Raw genomic sequence first — 17,500 nt, forward strand, 5'->3', positions numbered from 1 at the left:
AGAGGGGGTTTATACGTGTTTGAGAGTGAGGAAGAGGGACTAGGGGATTATAAATGTGAGGAAGAGGGACTAAGGGATTAGACATGTTTCTGTGTGAGGACGAGGGACGAGGGGATTATATATGTGAGGAAGAGGGACTAGGGGATTCTATATGTGAGGAAGAGGGACTAAGGGATTATATATGTGAGGAAGAGGGACTAGGGGATTATACTGTATATGTGAGGAAGAGGGACTAGGGGATTAGATATGTTTCTGTGTGAGAAAGAAGATATGTATTTGCTAGTGAGGAAGATGGGAGAGGGGGGATTATATGTGTTTGACGATGAGGAAGATGGGAGAGGAGGGATTATATGTGTTTGCCGATGAGGAAGATGGGAGAGGGGGGATTATATGTGTTTGACGATGAGGAAGATGGGAGAGGAGGGATTATATGTGTTTGCCAATGAGGAAGATGGGGAAGATGGGAGAGGGGGGATTATATGTGTTTGACGATGAGGAAGATGGGGAAGATGGGAGAGGGGGGATTATATGTGTTTGACGATGAGGAAGATGGGAGAGGGGGGATTATATGTGTTTGCCGATGAGGAAGATGGGGAAGATGGGAGAGGGGGGATTATATGTGTTTGACGATGAGGAAGATGGGAGAGGAGGGATTATATGTGTTTGCCGACGAGGAAGATGGGGAAGATGGGAGAGGGGGGATTATATGTGTTTGATGATGAGGAAGATGGGGAAGATGGGAGAGGGGGGATTATATGTGTTTGCCGATGAGGAAGATGGGGAAGATGGGAGAGGGGGGATTATATGTGTTTGACGATGAGGAAGATGGGAGAGGGGGGATTATATGTGTTTGCCGATGAGGAAGATGGGGAAGATGGGAGAGGGGGGATTATATGTGTTTGACGATGAGGAAGATGGGAGAGGAGGGATTATATGTGTTTGCCGACGAGGAAGATGGGGAAGATGGGAGAGGGGGGATTATATGTGTTTGATGATGAGGAAGATGGGGAAGATGGGAGAGGGGGGATTATATGTGTTTGCCGGTGAGGAAGAAGAGGGGCTGGTCCTCTTTGGCATTGGCTGTCTGGAATTCGTCACTCAGACGGAACCTCCACTCATCCTCCAGCTCCAGACGCACCACCGTCTGACGCAAGGAGCTGCGATTGGGGCAGATCACACACAGAGTGGCCCCTGGGAGAGATGAGAAGAGGCGAGACGAGACGAGATGAGACAAGACGAGACGAGAGGAGACAAGAGGAGAGAGGGGAAAAGACGGTATGAGAGAGGAGAGGAGATGAGAGGAGAGAGGAGAGAAAAGGAGACAAGGGGAGAGGAGAGAGGATAGAGGAGAGGAGAGGAAAGGAGAGAGGGGAGGAGAGGAGAGGAGAGGAGAGAGGAGAGAAAAGGAGACAAGAGGAGAGGAGGACAGAGGAGAGGAGAGGAAAGGAGAGAGGGGAGGAGAAGAGAGGAGATAAGAGGAGGAGAGAGGGGAGGAGAGAGGAGAGAGGAGAGGAGAGGAGAGAAGGGAGGAGAAGAGAGGAGAGGAGGAGAAAGGAGGAGGGAGGAGGGGAGGAAGGAGTAGAGGAGAGGAGAGGAGAGAGGGGAAGAGAGGGATAGAGGAGAGGAGAGAGGAGAGAAGAGAGAGGACAAGTTAAATATGTTTAGTTAATTTTGTTTTGGTCAAATGTATTAAACAATAGAGAGGGCGTTAGGGCAGCCTGTGCTGTGCTTTCCTCACTGATTCATCTCCAGATTGGGTTCTGTTCTGTGTTAGTAATAAAGTGATACCTTGGAGGAAGTGGAACTTCTTGAGGAAGCCAGGCGTGACAAAGGAGTCGCAGAAGTAGAGCAGAAGGCCGCCGAACAGCAGGTCTGTGGTGCTCAGGTTGATGGAGTGGGGTCGGGAGCTGACAAAACACACCGTCACCTGAAACACACACACGCACACACACACACACGCACGCACGCACGCACGCACGCACGCACGCACGCACGCACGCACGCACGCACGCACGCACGCACGCACGCACACACACCAGCACACACACACACACACACACACACACACACACACACACACACACACACAAGCACACATGCAAACAAACCCAAGCACAGGCAGAAAGAGAGATGAGTTGTGGTGTGGTGTGGTGTGGTGTAGACTGGTGTGGTATTGGTGCAGAGCGGTGTGATGTGGTATGGTGCAGTGTGGTGTGGTTGAGCAGTTTGTTGAGTGGTGTAATGTAGTGGGGTATGGTATGGAGCAGTGTGGTATGGTGTGTTGAGCAGTGTGTTGAGCAGTGTGGTATGGTGCAGTTGATGCAGTGCGGTGTGATATGATATGGAGCAGTGTGGTGTGTTGCAGTGTGGCGTGTACCTCTGGGCCCAGGTTGAGGTAGCAGTCGACGGAGAGCACCGGGTGGCTATAGCAGTGTGCGCTGAGGGGGAAGAGCTTGTGGCTGGTGTGCTGCAGATACTTCTCCAGCAGCAGCTGGGCCGGAGTGGACAGAAACGTGTGCTTGCTGTCCGGGGCACAGATGTACTGAGATGGCTGCACTGTGGTCGGAACGTCCGTCATCTGCAACACACACGGGGGGACACAGAGTTCTAGAAGGTTCTAACAGTAAGCAGTTCTGTTATTCTGGATTCTAGTCAGATGTGCTGAGATGGCCCTGTTGTCATGGGAGACGTCTAGATAAGAAGTGACATCAGATTGTGCGCTGTCATGGCTGACCTTGGTCTTAACGATGAAGGTGCGATAGCCTCCGATAGTGATCTGTTTCTTCATGACGCTGAAGTTGTTGAAGCGACAGACGAGAAGGCCAGCACTGTGTGCCCTCAGGTTGAAGTCCACATCGTCACATGTGAATCTGACCAGGCACATGACAAAATGACATCGCACAACATTGACAGACAGACACCAAACATCTTTATACAGTTCACATATTAATAGGACACAATGGAGCATCAAGATGAGTTGTGGTGAGTGGAGGTATTGTTAACGTCACACTTCACGGCAAACTTCACACACTAACGTCAATTACTCTTATTCTTTTCTACAGTATCAAACCCAATGGTCGCATTAACATCTGTTACAGCTGACCAGTACACCTGCCTCTGCTGCTCCAGCGGACTTCATCAGTGGACTTCATCAGTGTTTGTTACAGAGCCGTCATTACAGTAATTTAGGATTTGAGGTAAAACAATAAATAATCATAAAGTCAATTAAATACATTAACAGGAGTGGGGCTGTTTGGTGGACAGATTTTTGCCTTGGATCCAGCGTCCATTCTAGTAGATGCTGTGATGCTTTTAGATGATATTAGTGTGCTCACTCATTGCTGTGATGCTTTTAGCTGATATTAGTGTGTTAGAGTGTATATTAGTCTGTTAGAGTCCTTGCTGGTTCAGCGCTACTATATGTTTGTCTCTGACGGTATCTGATCGGTCTGTTTTGTCCCGTGACGGTTCTGTTTGTGGTTGGCGCCCTCACCGATTCTGGTTGTACTGGACGTTTTGCGTCAGGTCCACGTTCAGCAACAGAAAGTCATGCAGGTGTCCGCGTGAGAAGGGCTCACGGTGGCGCCCCGTCTGGTTGCCATAGCGACTCGACCACTTCCTGAGGCCGCACAGGCCATACTGTGTGATGTCAGCAGACGACTCCATGTGCTGAAGCACCTGCTTAAGTGATACGTTCCTCTCTGTGCCCTTACTACCACTGTATGAGGAGAACACACACACACACACACACACACACACACAAACACACACACACACACACACACAGAGAAAGAGGGAGAGAGAGTCAAAAAAGGGACTTTCAGTTCCAGCACCTTCATTCCAGATTGCCTTGTTTAACCTGTGAATACGGGTAATACTGCTCAACATAACATGTCGTCTTGCTTCATAAACAGTGACACTCAGTGCCTTCTGATCTATGGTGAGCATAATGTTTGACAATAGAGAAAAGGACACCCATAATATTTAGTCACCCATAATATTTAGTCACCCATAATATTTAGTCACCCGTAATATTTAGAGTATAATCCACACCGCTAAGCTGATGTGAATAAGGCCCAGGCTATGCCAGGCACATAACTAAAGCACTCCAATAGCGGAAAAAAACTATAGTTTTGGAAAACTGATGTAGTCTTTTCGAAGGGGCGTGGCCGTTACACGGACCGGTCGCGTTTTCAAACACACGCGCCTGCTGACGGAGGAGCTCAGTGCTTAATGCAGATGTAAATACACTGTGTGTAAGAAGATGGGGCAGGAGGGGGGGGGGGGGGGGGGCACCTCTTGGGGTCGACGTCCAGAGCGTTCCACATGACGCAGGAGTCATCGGCGAGGATGATGAAGGGCCAGACGTCCTGCGCTCGGCTGCCGTGCTCCACACGCCGACTCCGCTCCAGCTCCAGGTTATGGTAGGACAGCTCCTTTATCAGGAAGTGAGCTGCACCTGAGGAGAGAGAGAGAGAGAGAGAGAGAGAGAGAGAGAGAGAGAGAGGAGAGAGGGAAAGAGTGCGTGTGAGAGAGAGAGAGAGTGAGAGAGAGAGGGAAAGAGTGTGAGAGAGAGAGAGAGAGAGGGGGAGAGAGAGAGAGGGAAAGAGTGTGTGTGAGAGAGAGAGAGAGAGAGAGAGAGAGTGAGAGAGAGAGAGAGAGAGAGGGAAAGAGTGTGTGTGAGAGAGAGAGAGAGAGAGTGAGAGAGAGAGGGGTAAAGAGTGAGAGGGGGAAAGAGTGAGAGAGAGCGAGAGCGAGAGAGAGATTTAGCTTTTAACCCAGTCCAACTCTTGACTTGACCCCCATTAGCTAACAGGACTTTGAGGAGTGACAGAGCGGACATGTGGCATACCGATCCCGGCTCCGTTGAAGGTGGTGGGCAGCACCAGCATGATGTGGTTGGGCCAGTACTTCTTGTAGACGGCCATCTCGTACTCCTTGATGACCAGGATGTGGAGGTGTGCGGCTCCATCCATGGCGTGGTAGAGGTTAAACAGACCGTGCTCGTGGCGTCCAGTGGTGGGGGTGAAAATGGGGCTCTTTATACAGTCAGGATTCTGTCCAGAAGAGTCAGAGAAACAAAAACAATGAAACACATGAGAAATTAAAGGTGCTATAAGCGATGCAGGGTAACGTCACTTCTCTTAACGTTCAAACATAAAAGAGCTAGCTCACTACTCCCCCTGTTTTGTGGCCGTTTTTGGAGCCTAGGCTGTCCACAGAGACCACGTTTTTTTTTTTTTTTACAGTGCATTCGGGCACAGACAGCTAGCGGATGGTTGATTGGTTGATTTTTTCTCTTACTGTGGGCAGTATCAATGAATGGTATGTAAAAATCAATAGAGTAAGCCCTACAGAACGCTCAACTTCATCTCTGGTAAGAGGTGCCTCTGGCTTTGCCAGTGCCCTCTGCCTCCCCCTGGCGGTGACTGCTGGCATAGCCCTCTGCCTCCCCCTGGTGGTGACAGCTGGTAGAATCTTACCCAGTCAGAGGCGAGCGGCAGTCTGAGACTCTCCAGCTGTCCTCCGGGCTGGCTGAAGGCGAAGTGGTGCTCTTTGGACTTAGGGATGATGAAATAGAGCTGGATCTCCTCCCCCAGCAGCAGGTGCGAGAAGGTGAAGGTGTGCAGAGTGGACTCGTACAGCTGCACAGGCAGACACACACACACACACACACACACACACACACACACACGCACACACACACACACGCGCACACACACACGCACACGCACACACACATAGATTAATATGAATGCACATATAGACACACATACATAAACATGAACAGTTTTTATCTTATATTTTCTAGTCTAACAATCTGTAATCTATACATTGCAAACATACATCTAAAGTCTGATTTAATCTGGATTCTAAAATGACTATAGAATAGACAATAGATGGTGGCCGAAAGCCAGTTGAGTCACCTGGTAGCGCGGGTTGAAGCCCATGTACTGGTGGCACTGCTCACAGTGGTGGTAGGTGTTGTAGGCAGCGTACTTGGACAGCTTAATGCGTGAGGTGCGCCTGCGGAGGTATACATCCTCCTGTCGCCGTGGGTTACCTACACAGGACAGTTAAGGGCAGGTTGGGGGGGAGAAAAGAGGGGATTCAATAAGAATTGGTTAGAATATTCCGGAGACTGTGGTGGCTATTTGTGGGCTTCGTCTTAATCAACTTCGTCACACTTTACTTGGATAGTCACCTTTAGACTGCCTACAGATGCTCAGATTAGCAACTGTCTGTTGACACTGTTCACTAAAATGTGAGTGTGTGTGTGTGTGTGTGTCTCTGTGTGTGTGTGTGTGTGTGTGTGTGTGAGTGTGAGTGTGTGTGTGTGTGAGTGTGAGTGTGTGTGTGTGTGTGTGTGTGAGTGTGTGTGAGTGTGTGTGTGAGTGTGTGTGTGTGTGTGTGTGTGTGTGTGTGTCTGTGTGTGTGTGTGTGTGTGTGTGTGTGTGTGTGAGGTGCCTGCTCTGTTCCTACCCTCCTCTGCAGGAGTGTGCTCTGTGGAGTAGATGAGGCTGATGCCCTCGTATTTGGGGTCGTGGATGGTGTAGTCGAAGGACATGCTCCGCAGGATGTCCGTACTGGGCCACGTAACCCCCGCCTGGTGGTACTGGACCAGGGGCAGCTTATCACCTGAGAACGCAGGTAAGCACAGGTGCAAATTAAGCATTTAGTTTACTGTATGAGTCAAAACGCAAATGATGCATTTAGTTACACCGTTCATGGGACAGATGCTAACAATGTATCTAGCTACAACTACAAAGTGCAGACAAGACAATGCATTAACTGGATCTATGTCGGGGTTCACTGACCAACCACCTTGTTGATCAGGGTATAAATATTTATGTAAGGGATACTGTATTATTTGCCAGTCAGTAGGGTGAATAAGATCCCAACGCCACAAAATGGAAACTAAAATTATTTAAAAAGGCACACATATTGCGAGAAGTTTCTTTTCTTGTTTTGGCAAGTACTCGTATGAGTGATTAAAAGTATATACCGGCATACTTTTAAGCAATGTTGTATATGTAAAGATAGGTTTGCATTGTCATACATAATCAATCAATCAATTTTGCAATACAAAGTATACACAAAGCTTTTTATGTGGGCTTGGTACTGACTGCAGTTGATGTCCTCCTCGTCGTAGATGTCCACCTGCATGAGTCTGATAAGCATGCGGGACAGGATGCCCAGGAACTGCAGGTAAGCTCCCGTCTTCCCTACCTGAGCACACACATAACACACACACACACACACACGAGATTGATAGGGTACACAAATATTACATATTCAACAAAAATGCACATTTGCATGTTGCTTACTATAAGCACAGCTTTTTAGAGTAATGTCGTTGTTTGCTAGGTATTCATTGAAGCTCTACACATGAAAATTATGTCAGTATGAAGGGATCAAATATGACAGGCTCTGAAAAGACGAGGTGAGAAATGCAGGTTCTAAGTCAAATGTAAAATTCCATGACTTTTCCCTGACGTTCCCTGATAAGAAAAAGTGTAACCATAACCATAACCAAAAGTCTTGTAGTGTTGTGTGTGTGTGTGTGTGTGTGTGTGTGTGTGTGTGTGTGTGTGTCTCACCTGTGGCGGGCCGCTGAGCAGCAGCCTACGGGGGTGGAAGTTGTCGGCGCGTCCCTCGGCCCGGTTGCTGCTGTCCATGTGGTTGGGCCTGGGCACGGTCCACTGGCGGTAGTAGAGCGACTGCTCTGTGCAGGTCATGATCTTGCTGAGCAGCGGGCGGAAGGAGCTGGCCCACTCCACGGCGGCGTGCGGCAGCAGCGACGTGCTCTTGGGCAGCCCGCTGGCGTCCAGCGCGGTCAGCACCTCGTACGCCGCCCGCGGCAGCAGCACCACCGGCGGGCGGCTCCGGTTCCGCGCCCACGAGCACCGCTGGCGCAGCGTGGAGGCGCGCGTCGAGGACGAGCCCGACGACGTGGACTTGGACGGCCTCCGCTGGGCAGTGGAGGGGTCCGTCGTGGCGGCAGGGGCGGCCCGAGTGGGGTCACGCGGGTCGGGGGGAAGCTGGGGGGGAGGCTGGGGCTTCTCGGGGTCCAGGATGGAGCCGTCTGACTGGGAGTGCTGAGAGGCTGGGGGGGGGGAGGGGTCCAGGCCGGGGAGATCACTGTTTACTGTAGGGGGGAGATGGGGGAGATGGGGGAGGGGGGGGGGAGGTTGTAATTAGCACTTTAAAGCTCCGAACACATTTACTGCCACTCGTGATAAAGTTGACTAAAAACAAGTATTAAAAATCATCTTTTGGTGATTTATCTTAATCTCACGATGGAAATGATGAAGACAAATCCAATCTCCATCGTACAGATGCATCCACAACATGGGTATGTATGGGGAGAGTGCTGAGAGGAACTCACTCTATGCCCTACCAATAGTGAGATAGAGAGAAAGACCCCAAAGATAGAGTGCCTTATCCCTTCACTGAGAAAGATGGGTACATTTGGAAAGAGAAAATGCAAGAAAACACCATGGCTCCAACCCATTTTTGTCATAGGGGACAAAGATGTGATATTTAGCTTCCCTGGGGGGGTGACAGTTGTGAACAGGGCTTGTTTTGCGAAAGACTCCCAAATAAATAGAGAGACGTCCCTCCACCATGTTAGTGAGAGCCCGAGAGAGGCGAGTCTCTCTTACTTGAGGTGCTGGAGGACAGCAAGGAGCTTGCACGCACGCACACACACGCACGCACACACACACACACACACACACACACACACACACACACACACACACACACACACACACACACACACACACACACACACACACACCGTACATACACAGACACCGACACACACATATACACACACACACATGGCACACATGGCAGGCAGCATGTAAAGCTGTGGACACACCCCCTTAACATTCATATCTAAAAAAAAAAGTTAACCAAAAACGTATTCATTGTAAAATCGTTGGCTTGCTTTTCTGACAATACGGTGATAGTGTCTTGGGAACTGACTCACCATCCACCACCACCTCCTCCTCCTCGTTGTCGGTGCTGCAGAGCTTCTCGGGGTCGCTCTCGGACAGGTCACTGCCGGTGGTTGCCGCGCGGGGGTCGCGGGGGTCGTGGGGGTCGCGGGCCCCCGCCTTGACCAGGTAAGCAGCCAGGCCCAACTCCTGCTCCAGAGGAGTTCGCTGCAGGAACGCTGAGCTGATCACGCGCAGGTCACAGTACTTCAGAGAGCTGAGAGAGGAGCAGAAAGAGGAGGGACAGAGAGAGAGAGAGAAAGAGAGAGAGAGAGAGAGAGGAGAGATGGACAGAGAGGGAGATGGGAGAGAGGGATATAGAGAGAGATGGGAGAAGGAGGGAGAGGGAGAGAGAGGAGAGAGAGAAGGAGAGGGAGAGAGAGGGATATAGAGAGAGATGGACAGAGGGAGATGGGAGAGAGAGAGAGAGGGAGAGAGGAGAAAGAGGAGAGGGAGGGAGAGGGATATAGACAGAGAGGGAGACAGGAGAGAAATTGGATAAGAGAGAAAGAGACAGAGAGAGAGAGGGAGAGAGGGTGTGAGAGGAAAATGGGAGAGAGAGATAAGATAAGAGAAATTGGATAAAAAGAGACAGAGAGAGAGAGTGCGTGATGAAAAAGAGAGAGATGAGAGAAACACAGGCAGAAAGAGAGAGAGAGAGAGAGACAAGAGTAAGACAGAAAGAAGAAGTTACACATAAACACAAAAAAACAGACTTCAGCACAAATCCTGCTCTGATTGAGCGTCTGTCCCTGAGAGAGCAGCTGTAGGGGAAGTGATTGTCAGCGCCAGGGAGATGATTCACTCAGTGTTTTTCCCAGAGACTGCAGCAGAGGCCATGGAGAGGATCTCAGTAATTATCTCCTCACTGCCGGCTGGTCAAACTGACCTGGCTCTTATTACTGAGATTCACACACACACACACACACACACACACACACACACACACACACACACACACACACAGAGAGAGAGAGAGAGAGAGAGAGAACAGATACACACAGAGAGAGAGAGAGAGAGAGAGAGAGAGAGAGAGAGAGAGAGAGAGAGAGAGAGAGAGAGAGAACAGACACACACACACACACACACACACACACACACACACACACACACACACACACACTCCGGGGACAGAACAAAAACACATTAGTGTCCCCAGCCTCTGACGTAACACCACTGAACCCAGTGAACAGTCTGCCCACAGTCACCTCATGGATACAAGCAACATTAGCAAATTCACACACACCACATAATGAATGGATGGAAGCTACGATGGGAAATTTTGCTTGTACATTTGAATGAAAGTGAGCTAAACATGAACTGAAAGTGGGCTGGACAAACCGGACAAGGTCATTACTACACTATCTGATGCTCATAGCAAGGTGAGTAAGGATGATTTATTTATATAGCATAATGGACCATATGCACAGAAGGCTCTTAAAAGGCACCCTGTGCAGTTTTGCCAATTTCTTCGCTGTTTTCTCGCTTTTTGCTCGCAGTTTTCTATGCAGAGCTCCCCCTACAGCTTCAGAGTATACATTTTACGACACTCCTCGCTCGGTCAGTCTGCCATTTCCGCCCTCCCTGTTCCTCCGACAACGGTTTACTCGCCTACTGCTTCTTTTCGCTGGCTCTGTCATGACGAATGTCAGAGAACCTCCATCGCTACCTTGTTCTAGCCGGTGCCTGTCGTGCATGTGTGTGGTACAGTAAAGCGATTCCTTATGTCGCGAGACCGCGTGACTTTCTGACTGTGAGGCCGGCGGCTCGCCGGCCCAAAGTTGCAAGGCTGGTTTTTCCGCTCACAGACGCTAAGGGGAGGAGAGACGGCCACCATTCAACCCGGAAAAAGTCATAGAACCATTCTAATGACTCCGAAGCTGTTAAGTTAAGGTAAATTGAGCTAAAAAAACAAAAACTGCACGTGCTTTACAGTACGTGTGGTCAGATAAGCGGTGATTTAAACATGAGCGGACATTGCTCTCACTGCCATCTGATGTGTGATCCACGTCCAGACATCCCTCTTTCCTCACTCCTCTCTCTCCCTCTTCTATCACTCCGGCCTTCGACTACACTAGTGTGACTCATGTGTGTGACTAGCACTTCAGATCTCTGCACTCTCATCCTCTGGTCATAGCACTCACTGGTGTGCTATTAATTGCTAATTAAGGGCCCCTCTGCCTGGTAGCTTGAATGTTATTCCTCATTTCTGGAAGTCACTTTGGATAAAAAAAAATAAAAAAAATAATTAAAAATAAATAACTATGTGTACTGGTGTGTAGGTGTGTCTATGGTTACCGTGTGTACTGGTGTGTAGGTGTGTCTATGGTTACCGTGTGTACTGGTGTGTAGGTGTGTCTATGGTTACCGTGGTAGGGACTCCCCCAGCGGTTCCATGCCGGTCAGGATGAGGATGCAGGGCAACGCCTCCAACTCCAGGTATGTCCGTGGAGTCCAGTCGGGGTCCTGGACCTTCAACCACACCTGGACACAACACACCATTATTTACACTTTGCAAGTTCTCCTTACCTATGCTAACCGGCTCCATTAGGTGTGTTGTACATGCACGATACACTATATGTGGATGTCGTCGCACTCCACGCGGTGTGTGTTATGTTGTATGGTATGGTGTATGTGGGTGCTGTGTGGACGCAGCACATGATAGATGTGTGTGTGTGTAGGTGAACTGGATACGCACTGACGCACTGAAGACCCTAATGGATTCTTTGAATTTGAATTGAATCATATCACATGGGTCGTACCACATGGGTCGTACCATATGGGTCGTATCACATGGGTCGTACCATATGGGTCGTACCACATGGGTCATATCACATGGGTCGTACCATATGGGTCGTACCACATGGGTCGTACCACATGGGTCATATCACATGGGTCGTACCACATGGGTCGTACCACATGGGTCATATCACATGGGTCGTACCACATGGGTCATATCACATGGGTCGTACCATATGGGTCGTACCACATGGGTCGTACCATATGGGTCGTACCACATGGGTCATATCACATGGGTCGTACCATATGGGTCATATCACATGGGTCGTACCACATGGGTCGTACCATATGGGTCGTACCACATGGGTCGTACCACATGGGTCGTACAAACTCGTTTCAAGTGAGCTCTGGTGCAGCATAACAAAGTGTCTATTCCCAACCTGCAGCACCAGTAGGACACTTGTGCGTACTCACGTGAGACTTTAAGAAAGTTTTTTTTTTCTTTAAGTCTTTATTTTTTGGAAACACACACACACACACACACACACACACACACACACACACACACACACACACGCACACACACACACACACACACACAGTGTTGCTCTATAACATGTGATGCTCTCAGAATCACACACACACATAAGACTGCAGCTCGACTGTTTGGCGTCGTCACATAGCCACGCATTGCTCACCTTGAGCTGATCCAGGAAGTGCTTCCCCAGCGAGAGGGCGGAGGTGGGGTTGCCCAGGACCACCTCGAACTGGTTCTGCAGGCCCAGTTTGTCTCGGACGTGAGTGAGCCGCTGCTGCGTGACCAGCGCCAGCGCAGGGGACGGCACGCGCAGGAGCACCATGTGCCCGTGGTTGCTGGGGCAACGCTGGGCGGAGCTGAGCAGGCACTGGACGATCTCCAGCGTCTCCACGGAGGTGTGCTTCTGCAGGTGCGACTGGCCCGACGCCACCATCAGGGCCACCGAATAATGCTGGAGCAGGATGTGGGTGCGGATCACTGCACTGTGCAGCTTGGGAAACCTGCCATGCAAACCAGGGCAGCGCAGGTCAAGCCAGGTCAAGCTTCGTTTATGTGGACACAGAGTTACGTTATATGTAAACTGAGAGTAACGGCAAAACCAAAACACTATTAGCAAGGTGCTGACTTCTGGGAATGTCACACACTTTATTTATTGGAGAATATTTTGACCTTCTTCAGATCCACACACACAGTGAACTTACAAACAGGCATCAAGCCACAGGACACGAGACGGACGAGAAGCTCGGGCAGTTAAAATGCTCAACTGGCACAGTTTCCAACAGTTTGGGTTCTGATCTTACTACACAGATACTGTATGCATCAGATTCAACAGCCAGTCACCATCTGGGCAGGTGTGAATGTGTGCCAGGTGAGAGCGTACCTGGGCAGGTGTGAATGTGTGCCAGGTGTGAGTGGTGAGAGCGTACCTGTCCTCCACGGCGGCAGCCATGTTCTCGAAGGAGCTGTCGAAGCGCAGCAGAGGCAGTCCAGCTCCGGTGTGAGTGGAGTCGAGCAGCTCTGAGATGCCAAAGTACTTGGTCTTCTCATTATACAGATCAACGTCCTGTGTGTGTGTGGGGGGGGGCAAACAGAGGTGAATATACACACACATATAAGCACCAACACAAACACACACACACAAAAGCCACACACACACACATACACACACACACACACACACACACACACACACACACACACATACACACGCACTAGTAACCTAGTAAACAACTTCATGAATCATTATTCAGGGATCATTATTTTGATCTAAAAGTTCAACAGCAGTCCTTCAGTTCTTACGTTATTGAATGTGGACGGCCAGTGAATCTCGTTGTAAGGGCTAACGCGCGTGTACTGAGTCTGCAGGGCGAAGGGAAACGAGGTGACGTGGAGCGTCAGGATGTTAGGAGCGTCACGGATCTGACGGCAGTTCAGCAAACTGTCCACCAGGCCCTCACGAGAACCGCCTCCACCACTGTAGTGGGCACTAGGAGAAAACAACGTCAAAGTTAGGACTGGAAAGATTTAAACTGACCATTTTTAGTATTCAATCATTTAAGCACTGTCAGTTTAAAGTATTTAAATTTAAACTGATAGTATGCTTTAAAATATCTATGTACCTATTCTGTAAAATAGATGTATTTTAAAAAATACTTACATATCAATATATCATATGCATCAAGGCATGAATAATAAAGTTAACACCCCTTTACATCCTCGGTAGTGGTTTAGTCTTCATTAGTGGTTTAGTCCTTGTTAGTGGTGTAGCTCTGGGCCTACCTGCTGAGATCCCAGTGGGCATGGTCATGCACCAGGATGTAGAGGGTGTAAGGGTTCATCTTCGACTTCTGGATGAGGCTGTCGATCTTCTCCACGGCGTCCTGGTCCAGTTTGACAACGTACTGTTCCACCTGCTTCAGGGACAAGCACTCCTGGTCCAGACCCAACTCGTGGAGAACACCTGGGGACGAACAGAGCGGTTAGCAGGGGCTACAACACCAGGTGGAATTCAATTCAAATCATTCTTATGCAACGCAAGGCAACATAATTTCAATTCAATTCAATTCAATTCAATTCAGTTCAGTTCAGTTCAGTTCAGTTCAGTTCAGTTCAGTTCAGTTCATGTTGAATGTTGACCGCAGCGCACTGTAAATCATAGGTCTTTTGCACTGAGCACGGTGGCAAGCACAACACAAATCTTTGTGTCATTACCTCAACCAAGAGCAACCTAGTGGCGAGTGCAGCACATGCCGTGTACAATGTGAACCCCCTTAAGGATTTTCACTCAACGAACAGAACTCACCTGAGTTCCACAGGTGGAGGATGATCTGCTGGAACGTGACCTCAGACGGCGGAACGCAGATGAGGAACTCCACCTTGTCGAAGGAGCCGAGGTCCAGGTTCTGCGTGCTGGAGTCGGCGATGGCGCACACATGGGACAGCAGCTTCCGCGCCACTGCCAGCTGGATGGCGCGGATCTCGTGCCACTCCGCGTGATACTCTACGCAGCAGGGAGACAGGCTGTTAGGCGGGCATCACACTGACCAGTGGCAAGCGGCAGGTTTCTTATTGTTTTATGGTTCGGCAGCAGAACGGTGGCAGCGCTAGTGTTAAACAAGCTGAGTGTAGAATGAGCTTGGTTCAACTTTCAATGCGTAACGCGAGCGTATTCAATTGTCAGTTTAGGCTTTACGCTTACCGCTGACGCTTCGTTATTTCCAGTGTGATCCCTGCCTTAGACCACACTTATGGATGCAGGATGCACACGGTAAGAAAACTGTTTACTTCAGGGGTATTCAATTAATCTTCAGCGAGGTCCAGTTACAGAAAATTTCCTCAAGCAAAGGTCCGGAGCATCATAATGTTTAACGTGCGTGTTTAGGCTATGTATGTATGTATGTATGTATGTATGTATGTATGTGTATATATATATTAGGATGGATGGATGAAGCCTAGTTGTAGGCCTAGGACTAATGTTTAATGTGAAATAAAATAAGTAGCCTAAAAGGCAACATTCGAAATGAGGAGAAATAAGGCAACATAAGTGTAGGCTAATTGGGGAGAAAAACTGAGTAGCCTTGGCTATTTTTAAGATCTTAACGTGAACTTAAAATAAAATTTGAGCTGAGACAAGGATGGATATTCAACAACTGGTTCCTTGAACCCATTAATCAGCAAGTTAAATTATTTTTTTTTTAGTTTTTTTATGTTGACCCGAAATCCTGGAAACCCAGGAACATCACGTTGTTGGGCAGTGAATGCATGTAGGCTTAACTAGATTGTGGTGGATCAATCAAATTCCCTTCTTAAATCGTAAAATATTCTGTGGTCTCAGTTCACTCTTGAATGGGCCTAGTCTACCCTATGCTTGCTCAAAATATATGCTTTGTCTAGTAGAGGTGCTTCAAATTGGCGCTTTTAAAAATCGCCTGTCTCAGAATATGTAGAAGAGGTCCAGGGCAATTCCATGCAAAACGGTCACATCCATATTTAGTTGGTGTTACGGACGTGACAGTTTGCGTGGTATTGCCCCTGTATCGTTATATAAAGCTCTGTTCTCGCTGTCTAGCTTTCTCCTCTTTGAGCAATCAATGATTTCAAAATAACTTACTTATCGTTAACTTAGATATCCATCTGATTGTTTCTCGTCCCGTCTCCTCTCCTCGCTTGTTTCTATCAGTATCTTCCCCATAATAGGCTAGGTTACTGACTCGACTTTATCAGAATTCAGTCACAGATTTCACTGGCTGAGTAGCAGGCGAAATGATAGTTCCTGAAGCTCCTGAAGTAGGCTAAATGCTGTTATCCTAACCAACGAAACATTTAGCGCAGCTTTGAAATCTTACGTGAAAATCTAAATTAGGCTATTATGGTCCGGGTCCGGATAGGATCACGTCAGGGTCCGGACTCGGACCGCGGTCCGCCATTTGGTGACCCCTGGTTTACTTACACAACGTCTGCTGAATGAATGAATAAATGTAACTAAATGTAACTAAATCAAATGTAACTTAACTGGGTTGAGTCACCTTGTTGCTTTGACTGAGCTCAGCTATGCAGGAGTGCTGTTCGTAGTCTCACCTGAGCATGTGGGTTTGGGGCTGTCCCCAACGGACTCCTGGCTGCTGGACAGAGAGAAGTGACCACTGCTCTCTGCGCTGGCTTTCTCCAGCAAACTTTCCATGTCCCCATCTACAGCAAACATTTTTAAACCGTTACATGTATGCATTCTGCAACCATTCATCATTTGATTTGACATATTCTGTATTTATATTCTGGTTAAGAAAAAGAGTACTTTAAGCAATCCCTCAAGAGTATGTTTAACAGCTTCATAAAGAAGTAAACATTTTGTACTAATACAAATAAGTAGGATGAAAACCCCCTTTCAGAATCCCACACAGTGTTCTAGAAGCCCAGACCCTGTGATAGAACCCCAGGCTTTGGGTCCTTACCAGGTCCCAGCGAGTTGAAGTACGCTCTGAGCTCTGTGGTCATTCCGGAGTAGACCTCATAGCTGATTGCTTTCAGGTTGTCACCAGGGGAGAGCATGCTCTCTGCCAGAGCCCTGGTCTGGTGCTTACCTGGGGAGGGGTGAATCCAAACAGGTGCACACATAATTAGGATTAGGAGGCAGACAGACTGAGCTGGAGTCTAGATGTACAGGTGAATCTCACAAAATTAGAATATTTGAGGGAGCTGGGTCAGACTATCCTGACCGCTCCTCCCTGAAAACAGTTTTACAAGTCTGATGAAGAGCGTGAGTTTTGGAACGCAACTGGTGAAAACTTCCAATAAAACAAGCAAATAGGGGAGCCAGTGTGTGGATAGTCCTTGATATGTTCTACGTCAATACTTTTTTTTATCCAGCACCTGGTTTTGGATGAGCGCACGTAATGTTTTTTGGAATACTGTGATCATTAAATAAAATGAAAATGGTTTGTAATTGAAATCTGGGCTAGATAGTTATTGACCCTGTGTTGAGTTCAGCGATTACCCTCCCTGGGTGAGATAGTTATTGACCCTGTGTTGAGTTGAGCGATTGCCCTCCATGGGTGACATAGTTATTGACTGTGTGTTGAGTTGAGCGATTGCCCTCCCTGAGTGAGATAGTTATTGACCCTGTGTTGAGTTGAGCGATTGCCCTCCATGGGTGACATAGTTATTGACTGTGTGTTGAGTTGAGCGATTGCCCTCCCTGAGTGAGATAGTTATTGACCCTGTG

At 48.6% G+C, this 17,500-nt stretch overlaps 1 protein-coding gene across 5 annotated transcripts in view; it reads right to left on the reverse strand.

Annotated features, from left to right (window-relative positions):
* The window catches only part of greb1 (growth regulating estrogen receptor binding 1), a 51,544-nt gene that overhangs the window by 949 nt on the left and 33,095 nt on the right, over window positions 1–17,500 (reverse strand). For 4 of the 5 annotated variants that reach the window (XM_042072820.1, XM_042072821.1, XM_042072822.1 and 1 more), the window contains 22 exons: window positions 16,731–16,859; window positions 16,360–16,470; window positions 14,585–14,782; window positions 14,062–14,242; window positions 13,582–13,768; window positions 13,209–13,345; window positions 12,443–12,782; window positions 11,374–11,489; window positions 8,999–9,222; window positions 7,602–8,149; window positions 7,128–7,230; window positions 6,484–6,639; window positions 5,928–6,064; window positions 5,484–5,645; window positions 4,853–5,057; window positions 4,297–4,459; window positions 3,494–3,718; window positions 2,735–2,870; window positions 2,378–2,578; window positions 1,789–1,927; window positions 1,034–1,191; window positions 1–757 (listed from right to left, as the gene is read on the reverse strand). The exon at window positions 1–757 is cut by the window's left edge and continues 949 nt beyond it. In XM_042072820.1, the coding sequence (XP_041928754.1) occupies window positions 752–757; window positions 1,034–1,191; window positions 1,789–1,927; window positions 2,378–2,578; window positions 2,735–2,870; window positions 3,494–3,718; window positions 4,297–4,459; window positions 4,853–5,057; window positions 5,484–5,645; window positions 5,928–6,064; window positions 6,484–6,639; window positions 7,128–7,230; window positions 7,602–8,149; window positions 8,999–9,222; window positions 11,374–11,489; window positions 12,443–12,782; window positions 13,209–13,345; window positions 13,582–13,768; window positions 14,062–14,242; window positions 14,585–14,782; window positions 16,360–16,470; window positions 16,731–16,859 (3,962 nt within the window). In that variant the 3' untranslated portion in view covers window positions 1–751. Of the gene's footprint in view, window positions 758–811; window positions 1,192–1,788; window positions 1,928–2,377; window positions 2,579–2,734; window positions 2,871–3,493; window positions 3,719–4,296; window positions 4,460–4,852; window positions 5,058–5,483; window positions 5,646–5,927; window positions 6,065–6,483; window positions 6,640–7,127; window positions 7,231–7,601; window positions 8,150–8,998; window positions 9,223–11,373; window positions 11,490–12,442; window positions 12,783–13,208; window positions 13,346–13,581; window positions 13,769–14,061; window positions 14,243–14,584; window positions 14,783–16,359; window positions 16,471–16,730; window positions 16,860–17,500 lie in introns of those variants that run through there. The other variant, XM_042072823.1, reaches the window with a different exon arrangement.

The sequence above is a fragment of the Alosa sapidissima genome, chromosome 19 (genome assembly GCF_018492685.1).
Source record: "Alosa sapidissima isolate fAloSap1 chromosome 19, fAloSap1.pri, whole genome shotgun sequence".
NCBI classification, from domain to species: Eukaryota; Metazoa; Chordata; class Actinopteri; order Clupeiformes; family Clupeidae; genus Alosa; species Alosa sapidissima.